Source organism: Saimiri boliviensis, chromosome 12 (genome assembly GCF_048565385.1).
Source record: "Saimiri boliviensis isolate mSaiBol1 chromosome 12, mSaiBol1.pri, whole genome shotgun sequence".
Classification (NCBI taxonomy): domain Eukaryota; kingdom Metazoa; phylum Chordata; class Mammalia; order Primates; family Cebidae; genus Saimiri; species Saimiri boliviensis.
Genome location: NC_133460.1, coordinates 95,605,635 through 95,626,986, shown reverse-complemented (window position 1 = coordinate 95,626,986; position 21,352 = coordinate 95,605,635). Strand labels below are relative to the sequence as shown.

Sequence of the window (21,352 nt, the reverse complement as noted above, 5' to 3'; positions counted from 1 at the left end):
ACGCAACTTATGAGAGGCTATTATCCCCATTTTACAGCTGAGGAAATTGAGTCTCAGAGAAGAGAAGTGACTGTGCAGATACTCACCCAGTAAATGGAAAAGCCTGATACACACCCATGTTTGTCTGAACCCCTGACCCCTCACATCAGTCACTACGCACCTCCCCACCCCCTAGTTGCAGCCTGGTTCTGCCACTTCTAGCTCCAAAGGGCCCTGGGCTACTTTTCTGCCCGTTTCTGTTTTCTCAATTGCAGGAGGTAGATGATGCCTTCTGCCCACCCCAACTCCCAGAACTTTGACCAAAAGAGATCAAGGTGGAAAAGCATTTTGTAAACCTGCAACGAACTGGAACTGCCAAGCATCTTTCGGCCTTCCTGCTGAATTAGAGCAGACTCCTTCAATGAAGGATGTTGCCAGAGCACTGGTTCCTCCTCTTCTTCTTGGAAATGCTTCTAAAATAAACAAGATCGTCGGCATTGAGCCCCAGTCATGCTAACATCAGGCGCCTGGAACTCTGAGTCCTGTGGGTCGGTCATTCTCATTGGCCGCCTCACATGATCCAGAGCAATTACATCCCTCAAATTCAAAGCCAGGTTGCCCAGGGCTCCAACGTGGGAAAATGTCAAGATTTCTCCCATGTGAACAAGTGACACAAAATATGAAAATAGCAGAGCGACTCCACCCCACCGCTGATTGGTTTCTCATAGCTAAAAGGGATTTTACGATGGGACAAGATCAACAATGAATTGGCTTGTAGGGAGGAAAAGAGATGATATAATATTTTCTTGAGCTAAAGGGACCAAAAATAGCATGAGGTTTTCCAAGCAGCGGTGGTGGTGGTACTTCAGGATGTGGCTCCGACAGCCACTGGCATGTACAGAGCCATTCACAGGGACTTGGCTGCTCGCCCAGATCCAGGAACAAGGAACAAGGAGAGAGCCACCTGTCCCCATTACTGCACCTTTGTTCCTGCAGTGCCCCTCCCTGATATGCCCTCCCTCCAGCCCGAGCTGAGTCCAGACATCCCATGTCCTGAGTTCCAGCCAGCTCCTCCCGGCGGCATTTCTCCAACTTTTTCCCCAAAGCACTCCAACAGCAGAGGAGAATTTGCAGGGGGCTAGGTGAAGGGTAGAATTTGAGACTTGCCTGTGGACACCAACACAAGCATGAAGTTTCCTCCAAATCTCAGTCTCATCCTAAGAATTCATAAAAATATGTCATTTACATTAAAAGTTTAAATTTATTTTAGTATTTAAAAATCGGTTTGTTTCCCGATGTCAGTTTATTGTTACTTAGGAGGGCTGTGTTTGCCTTGTGCCGTTAAGAACTCCTCCACCCAAAGCTGCCAGTATGGAGTGCCCCAGCGCAATGAAATAAAGCCTTTGCTGAGGAGCTCAGAGTTCCTATAGCCATTGAGGCAAATCAATCATTCATCCATCAGTTCATTCATGTATTAATCCAGTAGGTATTTACCAAACTCCTTTGAAATGCCTACTATCAGGGATACACCAGGATGGAGTCCAGCCCTCTAGGAACCCCATACCATGGAGGAGACGGACAAGGAGACTGCGTGTCACAGCTTGGTGACAAGTGCTCCAGCAGAGACTTTGGCCACTGGGCACTGGGGCTCAGGAAAGCCTTCCTTGCAGGGAAGGAAGCTGCAAGCCAGGCCGCAACCCAGCCTAACAGTAAAGAGCCATGTGTCACTGGGCAAGCCAGTTAACCACTCCTTTCTTCATCTGTAAAATGGGTATAACAGAATCATATGGTTTTCGTGAGGAATCAATGCATTTTTTAAAGCAGTGTAAGATACTTATTATGGTACCTGATCCATACTCAGTGTTCAGTAATATTACATATTGAGCTGGGACCTGAGGAATGGGTGGAATTGGGACATGGGGGTAAAGGAGGAGGAGGGGGAAAGAGAAGAGTATGTTTCAAACACAGGGAACAACACACTTAAGAACAAATATTCAATACATATTTCTTGAATGAATAAATTCTATAAGGGAAATTCGAGTAATGCAATCTTGGTAAGTCACACTCTTTGTCTGTTGTTCCCTGGTGAGTGTGGGTAGGTGGCACCGAATGGCACCTAAGCCAGGCGCCCAAAGGCAAGCCCACTGCACTTTTCTAAGCAGGATGTGAACTTCTTAAGGGCAGAGATCGCACCTTTCCCCTCTTGAGATCCCGCATCTCTGAGCCAGGGGTCTTACTATTTTATCTCCAAGGATGACTCGTTCACCCCCTCCTCCCTCTTTTGGCTATTCCACCACCACTTCCATCCTGAGGAAAGGCCTTGGCCAAGAACCTTGGAGAGAGCCAGGTGTCCCGCTTCTTGGAAGGACCTGAGTCATACAGGCCAGGGGCAAAGAGCCCTGGATTTGTATCAAGTCCCAGCTCTGCCAGCAGAAGGCTCTGGGTCCTTGGCTGAGTCACCCGGGACACCAGTCCAGAGATGGTGCTCCCCTGAGGAGCAGGCTTCTGAGGTTTTCATGGGAAAGGATGACCAACCATCCCGGTTCTCCTTAGACTGACAGGTTTTCTGGGATTTGGGACTTTCAGTGCCGAGACCAGGAAGGTCGAAGGCAAACAGAGATGAACTGCTCACCCTACAAGGTGGCCACAGGGAAACCATCCTCACTCCCAAACTTGTTTCTCCTATCCCGTGTTCTTCCCCCTCTACCTCCCCAGGCCTGAGTTGCAAGTCGGCACCAAACAGGATCCTTTAGCTTCTTGGCTGACTCATGGATCTGTGTCTTTGCAGAGGAGAGAGGATGAGGAAGAACAAGCGCCTGGCATTGCCTCCATGATGTTTGCACACTCGAGGTTGGCATCAATCTGCTGTTTGAGGGGGAGGACTGGGCCACATTCTCTCAGAGAGTCCATGTAGGGCCAAAACCAGCTAGCCAGGGTGCTGGCAGGGCAGGGGAATGGAGAGGTCAGTCCGCTCCGCTCTCGAGAGGTCAGGGTGATGGAATTTATGACCTCTGGTGGCGTGGAGCCCACCACTCCTCCCCATGAGGGCTAATTAGACCAGTCAATCCGATGCTAACCCACTAGGCAAAGTGTGGGCAGGAGGCTGCAGCAGGGTGCCCTCAGCCAGGCCCCAACCCCGCCCACACTGGGAAACCCAAGACAATCCCATGGGGCCTCTTTTCAGATGCCCCTGGCGTGCCCGCCTCAGAGTTCGCAACAGGCTCCCCGCCATCCCATCCAGGAGACCTCTCATGTTTTCAATTACCAGTCCCCATTTATGTCCTGGTTGAGGTTTGAATGCCAGGCTATATTAGGCCATGCAGAGCCAGGCCTGTGATGCTTTCTCATTAGCCACATCACATCTTATTTTTAGGGGTGGCCAATGCCAGGATGCCAGATTTCTTCCTGAGTTTCCTAACACCACCTCCATTAAAAAAAAATCACACTTGAAGGTCCAAGGGCCCCTGTAGTTCCTGCCACAGTCTGGAAAGGAACCCTCTGAGACCAGGGACAAAGAACTAGATAAATCTGAGGCAGCGAGGGACTGTGCCTATTTTTCCATTCCCTGCAGCTCCTATATCCAACAGCCAAAAGCCCTGCTGAGCCTCTGGTTCCTTGTGGCCCAGTGCAAGGAGATGAAGATCTGAGACTCTTGCAGGAACCAAACTCCTTCCTTGGAGCAGCCTCTCCTGTCCCTCCTCATCCCACTTTGGACAACCCAGCACTTCAGTGCAGAGCTTCTGTGCTCTGTCATCTGCCATGTCCATCAGCACTGTGGCAAGGAACATTAGAATTTGCAAAGCACCACCTCACCACCTCTCCTTAGTCTTACCTTTGGAGGGAAGTGGTAGGATACCCATTTTACAGATGAAGAAGTAGAGACAATGGAAGTGGGGACAATGTGCTTGTGTCAGGAAGAGAGTAGATAGGAGGATCAGAGCCTCTTTGCATGGCCCTGGGAGATCAGCTCAGGGGCCAGGCCCAGCTGCCTATACAAGTCTACACACTTGGTAACACAGGAGGAGCTGTTGTATATTGAGTTCCTTTCCCCAAAGCACACTCCTGGAAGTGAGAAGCCCTGAAAGCACTGCGCCCTCCAGACTGCATGCCCTTCTCAACTTCCTTAGGTACAGGACAGGCAGCTTCCATAGGGCTGGGGACAGGGGCAGCTGAGAGGGAGGAAGTGACTTTCCACTTGTTCTCTCTCCCTCCCCAATTTTATGGTCTCTCTCTCTCTCTCTCTCTCTCTCTCACACACACACACACACACACACACACACACACACACACACACAGAGGCAGATCTGGGATCCAGCAAGAGCCCCAGGTCATCTCAGGTGGGGGATGGAGAGGCAGGGCCACTTTTCTAGTGAGCTGTAAGTTTCTTCCCTGATCAACAGCTGAGCATGCTGACAATGTGCCGGGGCCTGAGGTTGAGGAGGGGCTCCCACAGAGGCACTGCGGGCGAGCTAAGGCAGAGGTGGTAGGAATCAAGGCCTGCTGCTTTGAGAGCAAGGCTAGGTCTTGCTGCCTCCATGAGATCCTGAGGACACAGCTGCAGACAGCAGAGGACAGGGGACCAACTCCAGGTGCCCTCCATGCTTCCCATCCAAGAAGAACAAGGGTACATCCTTTGCCCATAGCTCTTTGGCCATTAGCCCCTCTGTGTCCTTCATATCCCATGGGGAAGGACACAGACCACCTAACAGAACTGGCCCAAGAGAAGGGCTGGCCCAGGGGAAAGACCCCACATCAGCAGGGCAATGGACCTTGCTTAAACGGCCATGGTTGCTTCCAAGTCTCCAGCTCCACCTCAAACCATGAATCCAGGTTCATTCTCAATGAAGCTAATGGGCCACATGAACCTTCCTTGGACAAAGCAGCAAGGTTCTAGCCTCCTTCTTTTCCCGGGCCCTCATTCCCTGAGCCACCCCACCCGCACCTCCCCTCCCAACCCCACCTCCCTTCCCACCCCTAAGTTTTGCCTTCAGGCTCTTCCCCCACACCTACTGGCCAACCCCATCACCATGGCAGCAAAGGCCCAAGGGTCAACAAGGCCATAGCAAACACCCTAAGCATGCAGACACTGTGCTAGACCTCGGGCGGGGAGTGGGAGAGGCACAGCCTTGACCTACCCAGCAATTTCAGGCTAGAGAGGGAGGAAGCGCTTACAGAGACCAATAAATAATAAGTAACCAAATAATATGGCAAGACAAGGATCCAGAATACATCCCCTTTCATGGTGTGATGAAGCCACCCAGAAAGACTGTAAATGGGAGACATGGAGGAATTTGGGGAGTCAGGGACCCTGGACCCATGTATACACACAGACGATTTTCATAGATGATTGGCATTCACAGGGTCTTGTGCCCAAATACTGTTGCATAGTTTTGAAAGCTGAACTTCTGTAGAAATGTGAGGGGGCTAAAGCGGAATATTTAAGGGCAGAAGGCTAGCAGTCCAAATGACCTATGTTCTCAGCTCATCTGGTTTCACTTTGCCAACTAGATCAAATAATATCCCCGAAATGCAATGCACAAAAATATATACACATTCCAACAATGTCTAAATCCATTTCTGGAAGGTTTCACCATGAAATAAGTCACTCAGTGGCAACAGCTCCTGTTACAGGACAGCGAGGATTTGGGCTATGCCTCTGGGACAATGAGTGTTGTGCTATTTGCAGAGACAGGAAATAGTTGTGAGAACAACTGTTCTGTCCTCTTTAGAAACTTGGAAATGGTAAGTTGGACCCTGAGACTGGAAACCCAGATGGTCAGGAGTCCTTTACCTCCTATCCAATAACATACAAGAATCCCAGAAATTGATGGATAACTGAAAGTTCCTCCCACCCCATCCAAGGAGTTGTTTCAAGTAACCTTATATACCCAACCTGTTGGCTCCCATAGGACAGCAAGTGAGTTATGGGTTTCTGACCTTGGTTCGATGTACTTAATGTAAGTTCAAATAACTGTTTAAGGCAGTGTCAATGTGGTTTGGATTACAAAATTGATCATAACCCAAGGACAAAATGACACCCAACTAAAGAAACGAAACAAATGAATTCACTTCAAATTCATGCAATCTTTGAGCATGTTGATGAGGTGACTTTGACCCAAAGGTCACAGGAGTGTATCTGTCAGGACTTTCTTTTTGCAAGTGACAGAAAACTCAACTCAGATTGGCTTAATTTAAAAAAAGGAAGTGTATTGGCTCATGAAATTTTTAGAAGTCTAGATATGGGTCTCACTTCATACACAACTAGATTAAGGACTCAGTTGGTGTCATTAGGGCTCCATGTCTTTTCCTCTTTCAGAGCTCTTCCATATTCCATGGTGGCCCAGATCGTGGATGCACATGGCACAACCAGTGTGAAAAAAACACTGCCTCTTTCTCAACAATTCCATTGAAAGTCTCTGGCATCTTATAGGCTCTGACCAATTCAGAGATGGGCTCCTGACTCAATCACTGGGCCAGAATGGGAGATACACTGGCAGGCCACACACTTGGGCTTAGCTCATTGAGTCACCTTGGAGCCCATCCCAAACACACTGATTGAGAGTAATACACAGATAGAAGTGAGGCTGTTGCCAGAAGAGGGAATGGTGGCCATGGCTGGGGAGGCCAACCACAGACATTTACCACATAACAGGTGGGTTGATTTTCAGTCGTGGCCTCCATCCCACACATGACCCTGATGAACTACAGACCAGTCCAATACCATCACCATGGTTCTCTCTACCAAATGAAAAGAGGTTGTTGGGAGTGCTGCAGAAAATCAGGGCATATGCAGAAGGTACAAGAAAGTCTCCATCCCCACAAACAGCCTGGAGCTGATGCCTCACAAAGAGTGTCATACGTCTACTGCTTCCGTCAGTTTTGCTCTCATCCTGCCCCCAGCCAGGGGAGTTGTCAAGATCGCATCTGCAAAGCAGAGACCAGCAGAGTCTGAGTCATCCCTGCCCCATGATAGTAGGAGCCCAAGACTGGGTCAGAGAAAATGTGCATAAGACGATTCTCCGTTGTATTCCTGGGATAGAGAGTGAGGCGTCATTATCACCAAACAGGTATCACCATCATCATCACTAAGAGGAGACAAGACCCAGAAAACAACAACAGCATGTACCAAATACAAACCAATTAGAAACCGAGAGAGCAAGTGACCACCCTGGTCTTCAGGAAAACTGAGAGTAAGACTGGGCAGCACAAGGCAAGTGAGTTGTGGTGAGTGACTCAAACTATGAGTGTGCATTGGATAGTTTTCAATGCTTGCTAACATAAATAGCATTACTGTGGGCATCTTTTTTCTCTTAATATTAGTTCTTTAATGAGCGTTTTGCAGGAGCGCGACAGTGGAGAAAAATAATATTGGATATAATGTTATGGCTTTTCTTACAGTATTGCCCGATCTCTCTAAAGAAGATAAGGCCCAATTTACATATCATACCAGGCGTATATGAACATACGTGTTTCTAGGGGGGGCTATTTAAAATACTAGCATCCAACAGAGCACGAGCATGCAGCAGTCTGAACGGACACCTGCCATCCAACTCCAACCCAGCTGTGGCTTTCCTGGCCTTGCATTCTATGATTTCTCTTTTGTACTGTGATTTTAGTATTTTACGTGATTTTATTGTTTCCAGCATTTTCTTCTGTGAGATCTCCCACAGTTGTTCTCAGGCTCATTTCTTTCATTGCTAGAAAGTTCTTCCATTAACCAAATGGTGATGTATTTATTTCCCTAAGTGCCAACCATTAACATCAATATCAAACTCCTCTTATTATAAGGAATCAGTCTTAAATGTGCAGGATTGGAAATTCCTCTGAATATTTTCTACCTAATGTCTTTTCCCATCGTGTTGATTTCCTTTTTGGTGAGGCTGGGTTTTTTCCTGCTGCAAACACCTATTTTTAAATGTTTATGAATTGAATATGTTCATCCTCTCTCATCCCAGCCTTCATGTCTTCAACAGACAATAACATATCTTTCCTCCACACTGGAGACACTGTAGCATTTCCTTCTTGCTTTCAAATAAGTTTTAATTCTGCTACAAAAGTTATACATGATCCTTACAGAAAAATGTAAGAAGAAATTTTTAGGAAAAAATTGACTGCAGCCCACCAAAGCAACTACTAACAGTTTCCAATTTTGTTTTGCTTTGTTTTCAGTTTCTATGAGGCCATACTCTCTTGGTTATCATCTGTCTTTTTCTCTTAAATCTATATTATGAACAGTTTTTTCATAGATTTGTTTTCTTCTTAAATACACAAAATACTCCAGTATGTACACAAAATAAATGTTGCAGAGTTAATGCCCTATTATTGGTGAGAACTACTGTTGCTAATTTCTTGCCATTGTCTATAACACAGTGAGTTACTATAGTTGTTTACTTTATCGCCAACATGAAACTCAGGACAGGAATTTGATCTTTCCCATTTGCATCCTCAGGACTTAGCATAGTGACGAATTCACAGTAAGTGCCAACTAAATAAGTAAATAAAAGCTAGCCATTATCGAGCAATTACTTTGCACAGACGTTGTTCTAAACACTTAACTTATATTGACGTGTTTCTTACCAAAAAAAAAAATTTTTTTTTACATATGAATAAGCCAAAGCATAAAACAGTAAAGAAATTACTGCAATTAGTTCTCTTCACTTCCTCCTATTTGTTCTGCCCTTTCAGAACTTACACTGGGACCAAGACAGGGAACCCTGGTGTAGCCCTGAAGTGAAATATGGATCCCAAGGCCACATTCCACAAAGCTAGGGGAGCAGGAAGCAGTGCTGGAGATGGAATTGGAAGAGCATCCAGAGCAGGCGTCCCCAAACTTTTACACAGGGGGCCAGTTCACTGTCCCTCAGACCATTGGAGGGCCGCCACATACTGTGCTCCTCTCACTGACCACCAATGAAAGAGGTGCCCCTTCCTGAAGTGCGGCGGGGGGCCGGATAAATGGCCTCAGGGAGCCGTATGCGGCCCGCGGGCCGTAGTTTGGGGACACCAGGTCCAGAGATTACACAGAGGTAGCCCTGCGCCCGGACCTACAGCTCACAGGACCAAAGCCATCCTCTATGTCACATGCTGAGTTATTACTGCAAAGTCATCTCCTCATTGAGCTCTACAGCAGCCCCACAAGACATGTAATATTTTACCCATTTTTACCTGATGTCATAGGGAAAAGAATAACTTTGATTTGGGGAGGCAGCAGAGGGAGCATGTATGTGGCATTCCACATGCAGGCAAATTGAAGCAGAGTTATGGAGGCAGAAACATGCATTATGTTCAGGAGATCATTAAACCAACCTGGCGTGCAGCGAAGCTGCAAGGACACTAACCTGGCATCAGGAGACCTCAGTTTCAAGTCTAGAAATGCATCATGGTTTTTTCAGGTCTCGTATGGGTCTTGGAGTTCTTCCAGGCCCAACCTCTTGTGCTATTGAAGACACAAGGTCTTCCATCAGGCTGGAAAGAGAGAAAGCTAAGACCTAAGAGGTCAAATCTCTTCCACAAGTCACCCTAAAACACTGCCCTGCCCTTCCCTGCCCAGCTCAGCCCAGAGCAGTTAGAGGAGCAAAAGGAGCCGCCCAGCTCCCAAACTGGAGAGAAAAGGTTAGCACTGCTGAGCCCCTACTAGATGTCAAGCACAGGCCTGGCAACCCACTAAAACACTGGCAACTTCTTCTACAAGTTACACGTGGAGAAACTAGGGCTTAGCCATCTGTTCAAGGTTAAATCAAAGCTATGTGATGGAACCAGGATTTTAATTCAGATCTTCCTGATTCCAAAGCCTTAGCTTTAAAGTGCCTTTCTCAGGAATACCAGACATTCCCTCCAAGACCTGGACACCCTCTCTGGGAACTCCTGGGAGGGACAGCTCCATTCCAAGGAAATGTTCAAAATGGAAGAATTAGTTTTCAGGCAAACGAGCAAATGTGGAGGGTCATAGGAAAAGACCCACCCAAGAGCAGTGAGTTCGCTGCTGAGAGCTCCACATGGCAGGCAAAGCAGGCATCCCTGTCAAGTCACAGGCTCCCTAACTTCTTGGAAATAGATGACTTTTATCTCTGAGGGTCTGAACAGCCTGGCACAGGAGTCAGCAGGGAGAGTTCCAGATTTGGGGCTAATCAGATCTTCTAATCCCAAGCAGAATCCATGGGGTTGGCAGGGGTGAGTCCTTGCACGCTCTCATTCACCCTCGATAGTCAACTAATCTTTGGGGACCCGACATGCCTGGGCCCCATGGTCTCTCCTCTAATCCTCCCTGGCCTGTTATGTAGATACAACAGGTGATGTTCAGAAATGAGAAGCGAGTCCAGGTGAGTTCCCATGGCCTGTTAAGTCAATGTGGCACACCGTGGCCAATTGAATTCGTGCTCCAGGAGATGTTTGCATTTGACCATGAATAGGAAGCTCTGAGCCAAGGAACCACTCCCTAAAGATGGAAATTCACAGAGAGAAGAGGCAGTGATATATGGTATTTTGCAGGCAGGAGAAGCTCTAAAATCCCAGTATCTGAGTTTGCACAGAGACTGGCACTGCCACTGGGTGACCCTGAGGGAGCAAGGGCCCTCTGACTTCCCTGTGGCGTCAGCACCCTAGTCAGGCTACTAATACCTCTGGCTGAGTTACTGCTCTCAAGAACCCTCCCCCATCAGTCTCCGCCCAGCAGCCAGCATGATTGTTCTGAACCAAAAAAAAAAAAAAAAAAAAAAAAAAAAATCTGATCATGTCCCTCTCCTGCCTAAGAAACCTCTCATGGCTCCCCATGCCTTCAAGTTACAATCCTTTTCCTGTGGCTGAATAATCTGCCCTATCCTCCTCCACCCTCGCCACTCTCACATCCCATAGTTCTATTAAAGTGGACCTCATTCATTGCTTGAACATACAACGCCTCCCACCCCTGCCCAGTCCCTTTGCTGGACCTCTTCCTGCCCATCTCTCATCTCTCATCTGGCTGCACGCTTCTCCAGGCTCCCACCGCAATGCCTTCTCCTGGGCCAGCTTTCCCCATGGCACCCACATTGCTAGGCTTACCACTTGCTGGAGCCCACAAAGAAGCTTCCCTGCAAAAGAAGCTCTCCCTCCACAAAAGAAGAAGCTCTCCCCCCGACAAAAGAAGAAGGTCTTCCCCCACAAAAGAAGAAGCTCTCCCCCCGCAAAAGAAAAACCTCTCCCACAACAAAAGAAGAAGCTCTCCCACAACACAAGAGGAAGCTGTCCCCTCACAAAAGAAGCAGCTCTGTGGGGTAAAGATCCTAATTAGTTTGTTTCCCACTCTACCCCAACACCTAGTACAAATAGAGTGATGTTAGTGACATTAGCTTGGGGACAGCTCCAAAACATAGTTGAATGCATAAAGGAAGGAAGGGCTCTATCATTCATTCATTAAATGTCTCTGTGCCTCCCCAAGGGCAAGGGCATAAAAAGCAACCCCTCAAGTGTGTCCAGGGAGCATGCTGAGAACAAGGCAGCAGACTCCCCAGTGTAACCAGGGGACAGGTGAGGACATCTGCCTGGGCCAGTCCTCTTCTCCCCTCACCCCGGCCTCAGTCTCCGTGGCCATCACTGCTGGGCAGCTCTGAGCTCTGTCTGAGCCACAGACATGGGATGGGGTTTGCCCAGAGAAATGTGGGCCAAGAGGAGCCAGCCACATGGGTTCCTGGGGCTCTCTCATTCTCTCTCTCACCTGATCAGGTGGCAGGGAAGACAGGGAAGAGGATTATGTGTGTGTGTGTGTGTGTGTGTGTGTGTGTGTGTGTGTGCACGTGCACATGATCACACAACCTGACCACACATAACAACCCCACATCGAGCCTGGCATCTGCATAGTCAGGGAGGAAGGAGGGCCTGTGCTTTTCCTCTACAGATGCCCAGTGACCCAAGGAGCTGGCCCTTGGACAAACTGCAGAAAGCAGGCAGCTGGCCTCCCTCCAGCCTGTTCCCCAAAGTGCTATTACTCTGCCTTTCTCAGGCTTTGGGTTCTATGCTAGATATTCCCTGCTTGCCCCCACCCCCACCCCCAGCTATAGTTTCTGCCCTTGTCCATGCTGGGCCCTAGAAGGCTGAGCCTTGTAAGCTGCTCCCTTACTCTTTCTTCTGTGTCGAGTTCCGGCTAAGTGCAGCCACCAGCAGATCATGGTGCAGGAGGGAGAGTGGAGAATGTGCTGATTCTCCCCGCTCTCCCCGTCTGAACACAGCTTAGCAATGGTTGCAGGGGTCCTCTGCCAGCACTGCCTGCCAGGCATCCTTCCCCAAAGTCCCAGTTCTAATAGTGTGGCTAGTGCCTCCCTCCCCTGGCCCCCTCTGAAGGTGCTGACAGCTTCCCACTGTGCAGGTCTCAGGGTCCTTACCCAGCCCTTGTAGGTTTCTCTTAACCCCACCTGTACCTTTCAAATAGTCCGTTTTCAATTCCCCTTCTCTCATTCCTTCACAGGGTGCCATCTTGTTTTTCTCAGGTACAGATTTTAAAGAAGTCTCAAGTCCCTGCCCTTGAAAAAGCTGGGGACAACAGTAGTAGCCTCTCACCCTGGCCTCTCATCCCCTCCAGAATTTCCTGTAGTCAGAGAAACTGCCCATTTCATGGAGAACAGGACAGCCTGGAAGCTACAGAGTATGCCTGCCAGAGAAGCAGTGTTTTTTGGCTGCCCCAAAATGTGCACATTCCAGAATGCACATCATCCCATCTTCCTCCTGGAAGGGGCATGACATTCCACCTCAGAGGAGCAGACCCACAGGCAGGGAGGGGCCAACTGAAATGAGAACCAGCCACATGCACCACACTCCCCTTTAATTCCCTTTGTGACCTCTTCCCCTGGTGTGTACATGTATACTCTCAACTCCCCAGATGCTTCCATACCAGGTCCAGACAAGCAAGGTGGTCCTCAGTGTCCATTTGTAACTGTTTACACACACCCATACACACTTAATCACATGTTAAACACACATAGATGTAGGCTTAGCCTGTGTTTGGAAAACATATCAAACCCTCACTTCTACCCCAGCCTCAGTGAGGCCCCCGGTCCTTAGACCAACTGACCCTACAGAGAACACATGGCTTGGCCATGCCCAGTGTGACTCGCCTATGTCCTGGACAGAAGGAGAGAGCAGACCCAGCATTTCATAGAATCATAAAACCGATCAGCAGAAAAGCCCCATGAGATCCCTTAACCCAGTATTACCCAACAAGTGCTCCAGCAAACATGATTCACTGAGATGCTCTATAAAAAAAAAAAAAAAAAACATGAAATTCCACAGTCCAGGGAGTTTGGAAAACATAGCACACCATGTCATCCTCTCTCAGACAATCACAAACCACGCAGGCACATCAAAGTCCTGAGAGATCCCGAAGGAGAGGTTCCTGTTGAAGACTGCTTACCCCAGCATTTCCCCAGACAGACAGCAGACAGAATAGATGATATGTAGATGATAGACAGCAGAGGCAGAGAGAATGATAATAGTGATGGATAATGGAGATAATATAGATTTTGTAGATAAGAATTAACTTCACAGAACACACTTTTAAATAATATTAGACCGACCACTTCCATTTCATAAACAAAGAAGCAGGGACTCAGAGAGGGATTTGCTCAAGACCACACCATTGGTAAAAGACAAAACTGGGCCTAGAACCCAGGCCTCATAATGCTCAGTCTAGGCTCTTTCCAGCAGGCCGTGTTCTCTCTCTTTTTGTATTTAACTAACTCAAAGCCCCAGGATTTCTGGTAATCAAAGAGATCAACGCTATTCCCAAAGCAAATCCAAGTGTTAGTGATTTCACCCCATGACTTGATGCGGCCTCCCCCTCGGGCATGCCCTCTACTGAGGAAGGTGCCCCTTCCTGCACCCTGAACTCTCAGGCCCACTGTGAGAGGTGGCATGGCCCAGGGCAGAGGCCCAAGGGCTAACCTGGCGCTAGGCTCTGGACCTGGGTACCTGGATCCTATTATGCGACTGAGTCAAGGAGGTAAACTTTCTTACAGGTGTCCCCAAATGGGGACAGGACCTTGCCATGCCATCCCCAAGGATAACATTGGATGAAAGCTGAGGTCTGACCTGGGCCCAGGTGCCACTGCCCAGGCCTGGCAATGGTCCCACAGGACTTAGCTGCTAGAACCAAGCTTCTTTTGTGGGCCTCGCCTTCTCAGTCAAAGTGTGGGCATCCCAACTCTCACATCCTACGACCTGAGCTCCCAGCCACAGCCACCTCTCCCCCACTGCTCACTCACAGTACAGATGCCATTACCCTTGCTGGGTGCACAGCATCCACTCTCCCACTGTCACACTGTCACTGTGTGTGGCTATTCAGTGCTTTTCACAGGTACATCCTGTCTCCCCATGTAGCTCCAAAGCTTCCAGAGGGCAGAGGCAGGCCCTAATCTCATTTCACAGGGACAAGTGGTGAGCTTTGCACAGTGCATGCACCTAGCAGGGTGCTTGACACAAAGCAGGCACACAGGGTCCTCTGGGGTTGATCAGCAAGTCACCACTCCCAAAACAAAATGGAATTCGTGTTGGGTGTATACGGCATCAGACAGAGTCACAGGGAGGAGTGGGCCCAAGGGCCTCTGGAATGCTGCATAACCAACAGCTTTTCTAGGTCTCAGGTCCCTTGATCTGCCAGTACAAGGTAGGAGTTAAGGACTGATGAGGATGCTTCTGGCTCTAAATCTCTGATTTGATTATAGACTCATAGACAGGGGAAAGCCCAAGCCATGTTTTCATCACTCTCTCCCCAAGCCTTTTAGCCTAGAAGAAATTGAACAAAGCCTTGGGGAGGACGAGATCGTGCTCGTGCCCAGGTTCCAACGAAGGCACTGCCCTTCCCCCAGCCCAGGGCACTCGCAGGAGTGAATCTAGCAAGACACACTTCAGACCCAAAAGCCAATGGCTTTTAATATCCCAGCCAAAGTTTCATAAAACGCGAGCTTCTGCCACACAGACAGGCCCGCTTGGCCCAGATACTCAAGAAAAGATACTATGGACAGGAGGCTATGGGGTTAGAGTCTTATCTCCTGCTCTTTAAGCCAAGATCCCTTTAGGAGCTATTTTGCCTCCATTCCCCTCCCTACCCCACACCTCTGGCAGACTGTTGCTTGAGTCCTTTGCAAATGAATAAACAGTGATTCCTACTGTGAAATCAGAAACCCACCCAGGGCTGGACTCCAGCCTTCTCTCCCCTACTTTCTGCAGGCTCCATCCATCTCTGAGGCTTCTCTGCTTCTGTATCAAGGAGGAGGGAGCATGAGACCAGAGGCCCCTCTGTGTAGCACCATGGCCCATGCTGTTTCTCCCTTTCCTGGGGAAGTGGGCCTCTGGGGGTGGAAGCAAGGCAATCACTTCCCTGGCAGACAGGACAGAGCAAAGAGTCAACAGTAAGCAGTGTTTGTATCTGCTCCTGTGGCTGGGACAGACAGCCGGGGTCCTGGGGGCCTGCCAGGCAGGCTATTGTCTGGCACTGTTTGCCTTTGGGGCGATGGGTGCCCTGGAGCAAGGAAGGAGAGGAGAGGCTGGGGTGAGGGTGAGGTGGGGAGCAAGCCACAGAAGCAGACCAGGGAGCCAGCCTTGGCGCCACAGGCCAGGAGGCTGGTTTGTGAAGCCTCTGAGCCAGGGTCACTGGAGCCCAGCACCTGGCCACCCTTCTGTCTGCCGGCTCAGAGCATCCAGGTGATGGCACCTCCTCACCCCCTCAGAGCCACCACGGTCATCCCTCTCCCAGACCTCTCAGTGCCCAGATCATTTCTTAGGGCTCTCCATCCTCCTCTCGCTGCATATACAGACACCCTCTCCTGCACCAGAGAAGCAAAGGAGGATGAGGAGATGCTGCAAGTAATGGCCAGAGGGCGCAGAGGACCTGCTTCTGGGGGTATCCAGAGCTGGTCTGCACACACTGCAGGGGCCTCGGCTCACAAAGTCTGGCCTCCCCCAAAAACCACAACCTGGCACTTGTGGTTGCCCCTCAAGCCCCCCTCCTCCATAAGTGGCTCTTCATCAGTACCGCGTCTGACTACATGCACAGAACTACAACTACACACCTCTCAGCTACTTCCTAGCCCAGGCAGCCTGGAGCCAGACCTGTCACCTAGCGCTGGGGGATCCTGAGCAAGTCAGTCCCTCGTGAATCTGCATTTGCCTTTTCATCTGTCAGATGAGGGGTTGGGCTCCTGGATCTCTAAGGCCCCTTCCAGCTTCGAAGTGCCATAACCACAATGTGAGGACCATAAGCCCTCCTAGACAGCAGAGCAGACTTTGATATTACAGCAATGCAGCAAGAAGGATGCGTGCCTTTCGGCCAGAGATAATTCAAACCACCAACTGATATATGGTTCTATTCAGGTGTTTAGATCACACTTTGTGTGTAACCACACTCTGGAGTATACGCTGCCTGTCATATATTATCATGCTTTAAGGTATGATACACACTCTGGAGAATATTCCACACTTGGTGCATATACTGCACTTTTTGGAGTAGATACACATTATGAGGTATATAGACACATTAGGGCATATAGACACTGGGGCATGTATACACCTGGTGTATATTACATACTTGGGATATATCTCACACCTGGTATAGACAGCACACTTTGCATAGACACCTCTCCACTGGGAGGGTTCTGAGAAGGGTTAATGCCAAAACTCTGGAAAGGTCCTGGGGTTAAGAGTACAGACCCTAGAACGAGACAAAGCTGGGTACAATGCATTTCCACCACTTGTTAACCTTGAGCAAGTCACTTGCTCTTAGACTCAGTTGCTTCGCCTGTTAAATGGGGATAGTAAAACTTACCTCACTGGGTGCTTGAGAAAAGTAAACGAGGCAATGCCTACAACTGGTTCACCACAGTGGTAGCACATCAGGAACACTTAGTAAATGGTAGCTTTGTTATTGATCAAACATTTAAAAAATTTTTATAATGTACATGTATTTTTTATTTTTAAAAAAATCCATAAAATCAGATGTTCTGAGAGTCTTAAAGCTTCTGAAAACTCAGATAACAGACAGGAGGGCCACTTCATTCGTATTTATTTCACATTTGATCTGTAAACTTTTTTATTTAAAAAAATCCACTGTCATTAGCAACATGTGCTGACATTAGTTTTTCTTTAGTGAAATAAGAGCGCAGGCCTTAAATTGTCTCTAAAACATGTAGAAACGCAGATGTAAACACCAGGTCTCCGCCCTCCTCCCCTGACTTTGGCAGTTCATCAATGACATGATCTCAACCAGAAAAGCAGGGAGGGGGGAAAAGGACAACACTTTGATACCTAATAGCTCTGGGGGCAGGAACTGTACAGCTTGGCAGGCCCATTTGTCTTTTCAAACTGTTTACCTTGGGCAAATTGTATCAGGTTTGCTTCTTCCACATAATTTCCACTCCTTAGTATCTAAAAACAGCAGCTAAAAGATTTCCCCATAGTCAGCACTTTCCGGGAAGGAGGGGCACACATACAAGACAGAAACATACATATTCTTCAAGCAGTGGCCCTGGAGGGAGAGAGGGAGCACTGGAAAGAGAGGTTTTAAAATCAGTTACTGGGGCAAACAGTGCATCAGAGAATAATGGCTTTATACAAAGGGCTGATGTGAGGCAGAAAGGTTCATTTACTTATGTCCATCATCGTAATATTTACATAGGAAAAAGGCAATTATGCTGTTAGGCACAGGAAAAAAAAATGGAAATGAATCTTTTCCTTGTCAGGAAATCTCAAAGCAAGTCCATGTCTAAGGGACAGTCACCAGTTGCTGGTGAAAAGGACGACATAGAGGGACATCATAACACCAGAAAGGGCTTGCATTGCAAAGGGGCTTGGCCTGAACCAGACAGCTGTGTCTGCCTAGAAGGCATATCTCCCAAGGCCAGGATTCCAACATCAAAACCAAGGCCAAGAGATATCGGGTCCCCATGTGTACTATCAAAAATAGTGTATATTTACAGTGGGAGATGGGGAGGGCAGGCAGGACTGCCCTGAGCGTTTTTTTTAAAAAAGAGAGAGGGAGAGAAGGTGAATTAGTCAGGGCTAGGTAACCCCCATCCAGTAACCGTTTGTGAGCCATGCCCTTGTAGTCCAGTGCTTGCTCTAAAGAGCTGAGAGCGCTGTACCAGGGAAGGAGGGTGAAAATCCCTTTAGGAAGCAATACTGATTAGGGGTGGCCCACCAGGAAGCTGCCTCCAGGTCAGGAGTGGCCAAACCAACAACTGGAGGGGCACGGACCTGGCAGCAAGAATGCTTCCCTCGGAGGAGCGGCAGACGCCCACCTGAAGGGGGCTGCAGAGCAACCCCAGGCGAGGAAACGCAGAGCAGGCAGGACCCGGGTTTCCGAGCGCCCTGGGACTGAGCACCCCTCGATGCCCGCTGCCTGCGGTCGGCACGAGTCTACGCGAGCGCCCGCGGAAAGCTCACACGATCCGCTTCCTGTCCCCCCTGCAGAGGATCTTCTTGAAGGCGCGGCGGAAGTCGTGGTTGAAGATGGTGTAGATGACCGGGTTCAACGAACTGTTGCAGTAGCCGAACCAGAAGAAGAACTTGAAGAGCGTGCGCGGCACGGAGCACCCGACGGCCGTGAGCGTGTAGGTGAAGAAGAAGGGGAACCAGCACACCACGAACACGCCGATGACCACGGCCAGCACGAACGTGAAGCGCTTCTCGCGGTTCTGCCGCCCGCGCCAGCGCGACGCCTTGGCGGCCCCGGCGCGCTCCTCCCCCGGCCCCGCCGCAGGCGTCCCGAGCCCCGTGGCCCCCGGCCCGCGCCGCGGCAGGCTGTCTCCCGGCTTCACCTGGCTCGCCCGGGCCTTGCCCTTGGCCCGGGGGCCGCGCTCGTGTCTGCGGGGCCCCGGGGGCCGCTCGGCGTGGTCCGACGACGAGCTCTCCTCCAGGTCCAGCGCGTCGGCGTCGCGCGGCCCGGCCGGCGCGGGCTCGCCGGGGGCGCCGTTGAGCTGGGTGGGCAGCGGCTCGGCCTCCGCGCCCGCAGGGCCCGCGCCGCTCTCGGGGCCCAGGCCGTTGGGCCTGCGCTCGGCGCCTCCCGGCGGCGCGGCGGTGGCGGCGTCCGGACCCCGGCGGCTGGGCGGCACGCGGGTGCGCCGCTTGGCGATCTGGTAGATGCGCACGTAGACCAGGATCATGATGAGGCAGGGCGCGAAGAAGGAGCCGATGCACGACGAGATGACGTACCACTTCTGGTCGTTGATCTCGCAGCGCGGCTCGGCCGGCTGCTGGCCGTCGCCGCCGCCCTTCTTCTCGATGGAGATGAGAGGCGGGAAGGAGATGACGGCGGAGATGACCCACACGGTGAAGATGATGGCCTTGATGCGGCGCGGCGTGCGCTTTAGGTTGTACTCGATGGCCTGCGTGATGGACCAGTAGCGGTCCAGGCTGATGGCGCACAGGTGTACGATGGACGACGTGCAGAAGAGCACGTCCAGCGCCAGGTAGATCTCGCACCACGCCTTGCCGAAGTACCAGTAGCCCATGACCTCGTTGGCCAGCGAGAACGGGATGACGAGCGTGGCCACCAGGATGTCGGCCGAGGCCAGAGACACCAGGAAGAGGTTTTGGGGCGCCTTGAGCGCGCGGCTCGTGAACACGGCGATGATGACTAGCACGTTGCCGAACACGGTGAGCAGCATGAGCAGGCCGGCCAGGCACACCAGCGTCAGCGTCACCTGCAGGGAGTAAGGGGTGGCCCGGGCGCCGCCCCCCGGCGCCTCGGTCCCGTTCCAGCTCACGTTGCCCGCGTCCGGCTGCAAGGAGCCCATGGGCGCAAAGCTGCCCTCGGACAGCGGCTGCTCCTGGCGGAACATGAACGCGGGCGCCCGCTCGCCTGGGCCTGCTGCCAGCTGCCTTCCGGCCCGGCGCCCGTGGGTCCTCCTCTTCCTCCGGCGCCCGGCTCGCCTGGCCGCGGCTCACATAGGGAGGGGTCCGCAGGGAGGCCGAGCCCGAGCTAGGTGACCGTTAGCGGCCCATGGCCCGGATCCCACGAACTGCGCCTGGCCCGCGCTTCGGACGCTCTCGGTGGGCGCCTTCTCGCTCCGAGCTCCTAACACAGCCAAGTTTTATTTCTAAGCGGCGGGAGAGAATAGGGCGAGCCGATGGATAAAGAGAGATTTATTCTTCAAGAAGAGAGAACAAAAATCATCGGTGGCCTGATAACTTGGAAGGATGACAGGAAATTAAATATACATATACATATCAATAGCTATATTTTGACTCTTGAGCCTGAGCGTAAGCAAGAGGTCTTACCGTGTGCGGGGCCCGCCCCCACCCCGGGAGGCAGCTGAGGGGTGCTGATGCGAGCTCAGGGTCCTATGTCTGTCTCCTTATATCCCCGAAGCGAGTACCGACTCTCTGGCTTCCCCCAGACGCTGCGGTGCTGGCCGGGCCGGGCCCGGGGCTGAGGCGCTGACTCTGCCGCCTCTCAGAGCGCCGTGAGACTTCCAAAGTTGTGCGCCCTGCTGCGGCTGGGGCGCACTGTGCGGAGCTCGGGGGCGGCGGCGGCGGCGGGGTGAAGAGTGTGGGGGCCGCATGAAGGCACCCCCGTCCTCAGGCGGGCTGGGGCAGGTGAACGATCAGCTCTTCAGGAGCCGCGGCGGAAGCAGGGGATCTCCTGGGCGTCGGCTTGAGGGATGCCGAGCGCGGCTGCAGGGGCCGGGGTCCGAGGACAGCGCGAGTTGGGGCAGGAGCGCAAGGCTGGGGAAGAAGGCGCTGGAGTGGCCGGGCTGCGGCGCGCCGGCTGCTCGGCGTCTGCACGGAGCCGGGGCCGCTGCTGCTCCGCTGCGCTCACGGTGGACACGTTTTATAGCCCCAGGATCAAACCGGCGTTGCTGAGCAGCCGGCGTCAGCCCCCACGTGGGAAGCCGACCCTCCCCCGCCCCTCGCACCACCCCTCCGCCAGTCTAGCGCCCGCGCCCAACGCGGGACCCGAGGAGCGTCGCCCTCAGGCGAGATGAGCCCTTTGGAGAGGCGGGTACCTTGAACCAGAAGTTTAGAGGGGGTGGGGTGCGGAGGGCAGGGAAGCGGCCCCTGATGGGAGTTGGCAGTGCAGCTCCGGGCCGGCGGAGCAGAACGCATCGGGCACCCGTGAGTGCCGCCAAGGAGCTGGATCTTGGGAGAAAAGGGAAGAAAGAGTGGAGGGGAATCCCGGCCCAAATCGAGGGAAGCAACCTCCGGTGTGAGTCACAGCTGGAGCCTCCCAGTCGCGAGCCAGAGCGGACCCCGCCCGCCGGTGCTCCTAGCGGCTGGGGAGAGAGGGGTCCTGGCGAGGCGGGAAGGCCCGGGTTCGGTGGAACTCCTGGGGCGGAATGGACAGCACCCACGGGGAAGTAGGACAGGCCAGAATTCAGACCTCCGCTTAGGGGAGAAGTGGCTACGTGTCCTC

The 21,352-nt window shown here is 51.5% G+C and overlaps 1 protein-coding gene across 1 annotated transcript; it reads right to left on the bottom strand.

The window, feature by feature from the left end:
* Nucleotides 1-12,104: 12,104 nt before the first annotated feature.
* ADRA2A (adrenoceptor alpha 2A) lies at nucleotides 12,105-20,920 on the bottom strand. Its single transcript, XM_074382876.1, has one exon. The coding sequence runs from the start codon at nucleotides 19,776-19,778 to the stop codon at nucleotides 18,378-18,380; it is 1,401 nt and encodes a 466-aa protein (XP_074238977.1). The 5' UTR covers nucleotides 19,779-20,920; the 3' UTR covers nucleotides 12,105-18,377.
* Between the last annotated feature and the right edge of the window lie 432 nt (nucleotides 20,921-21,352).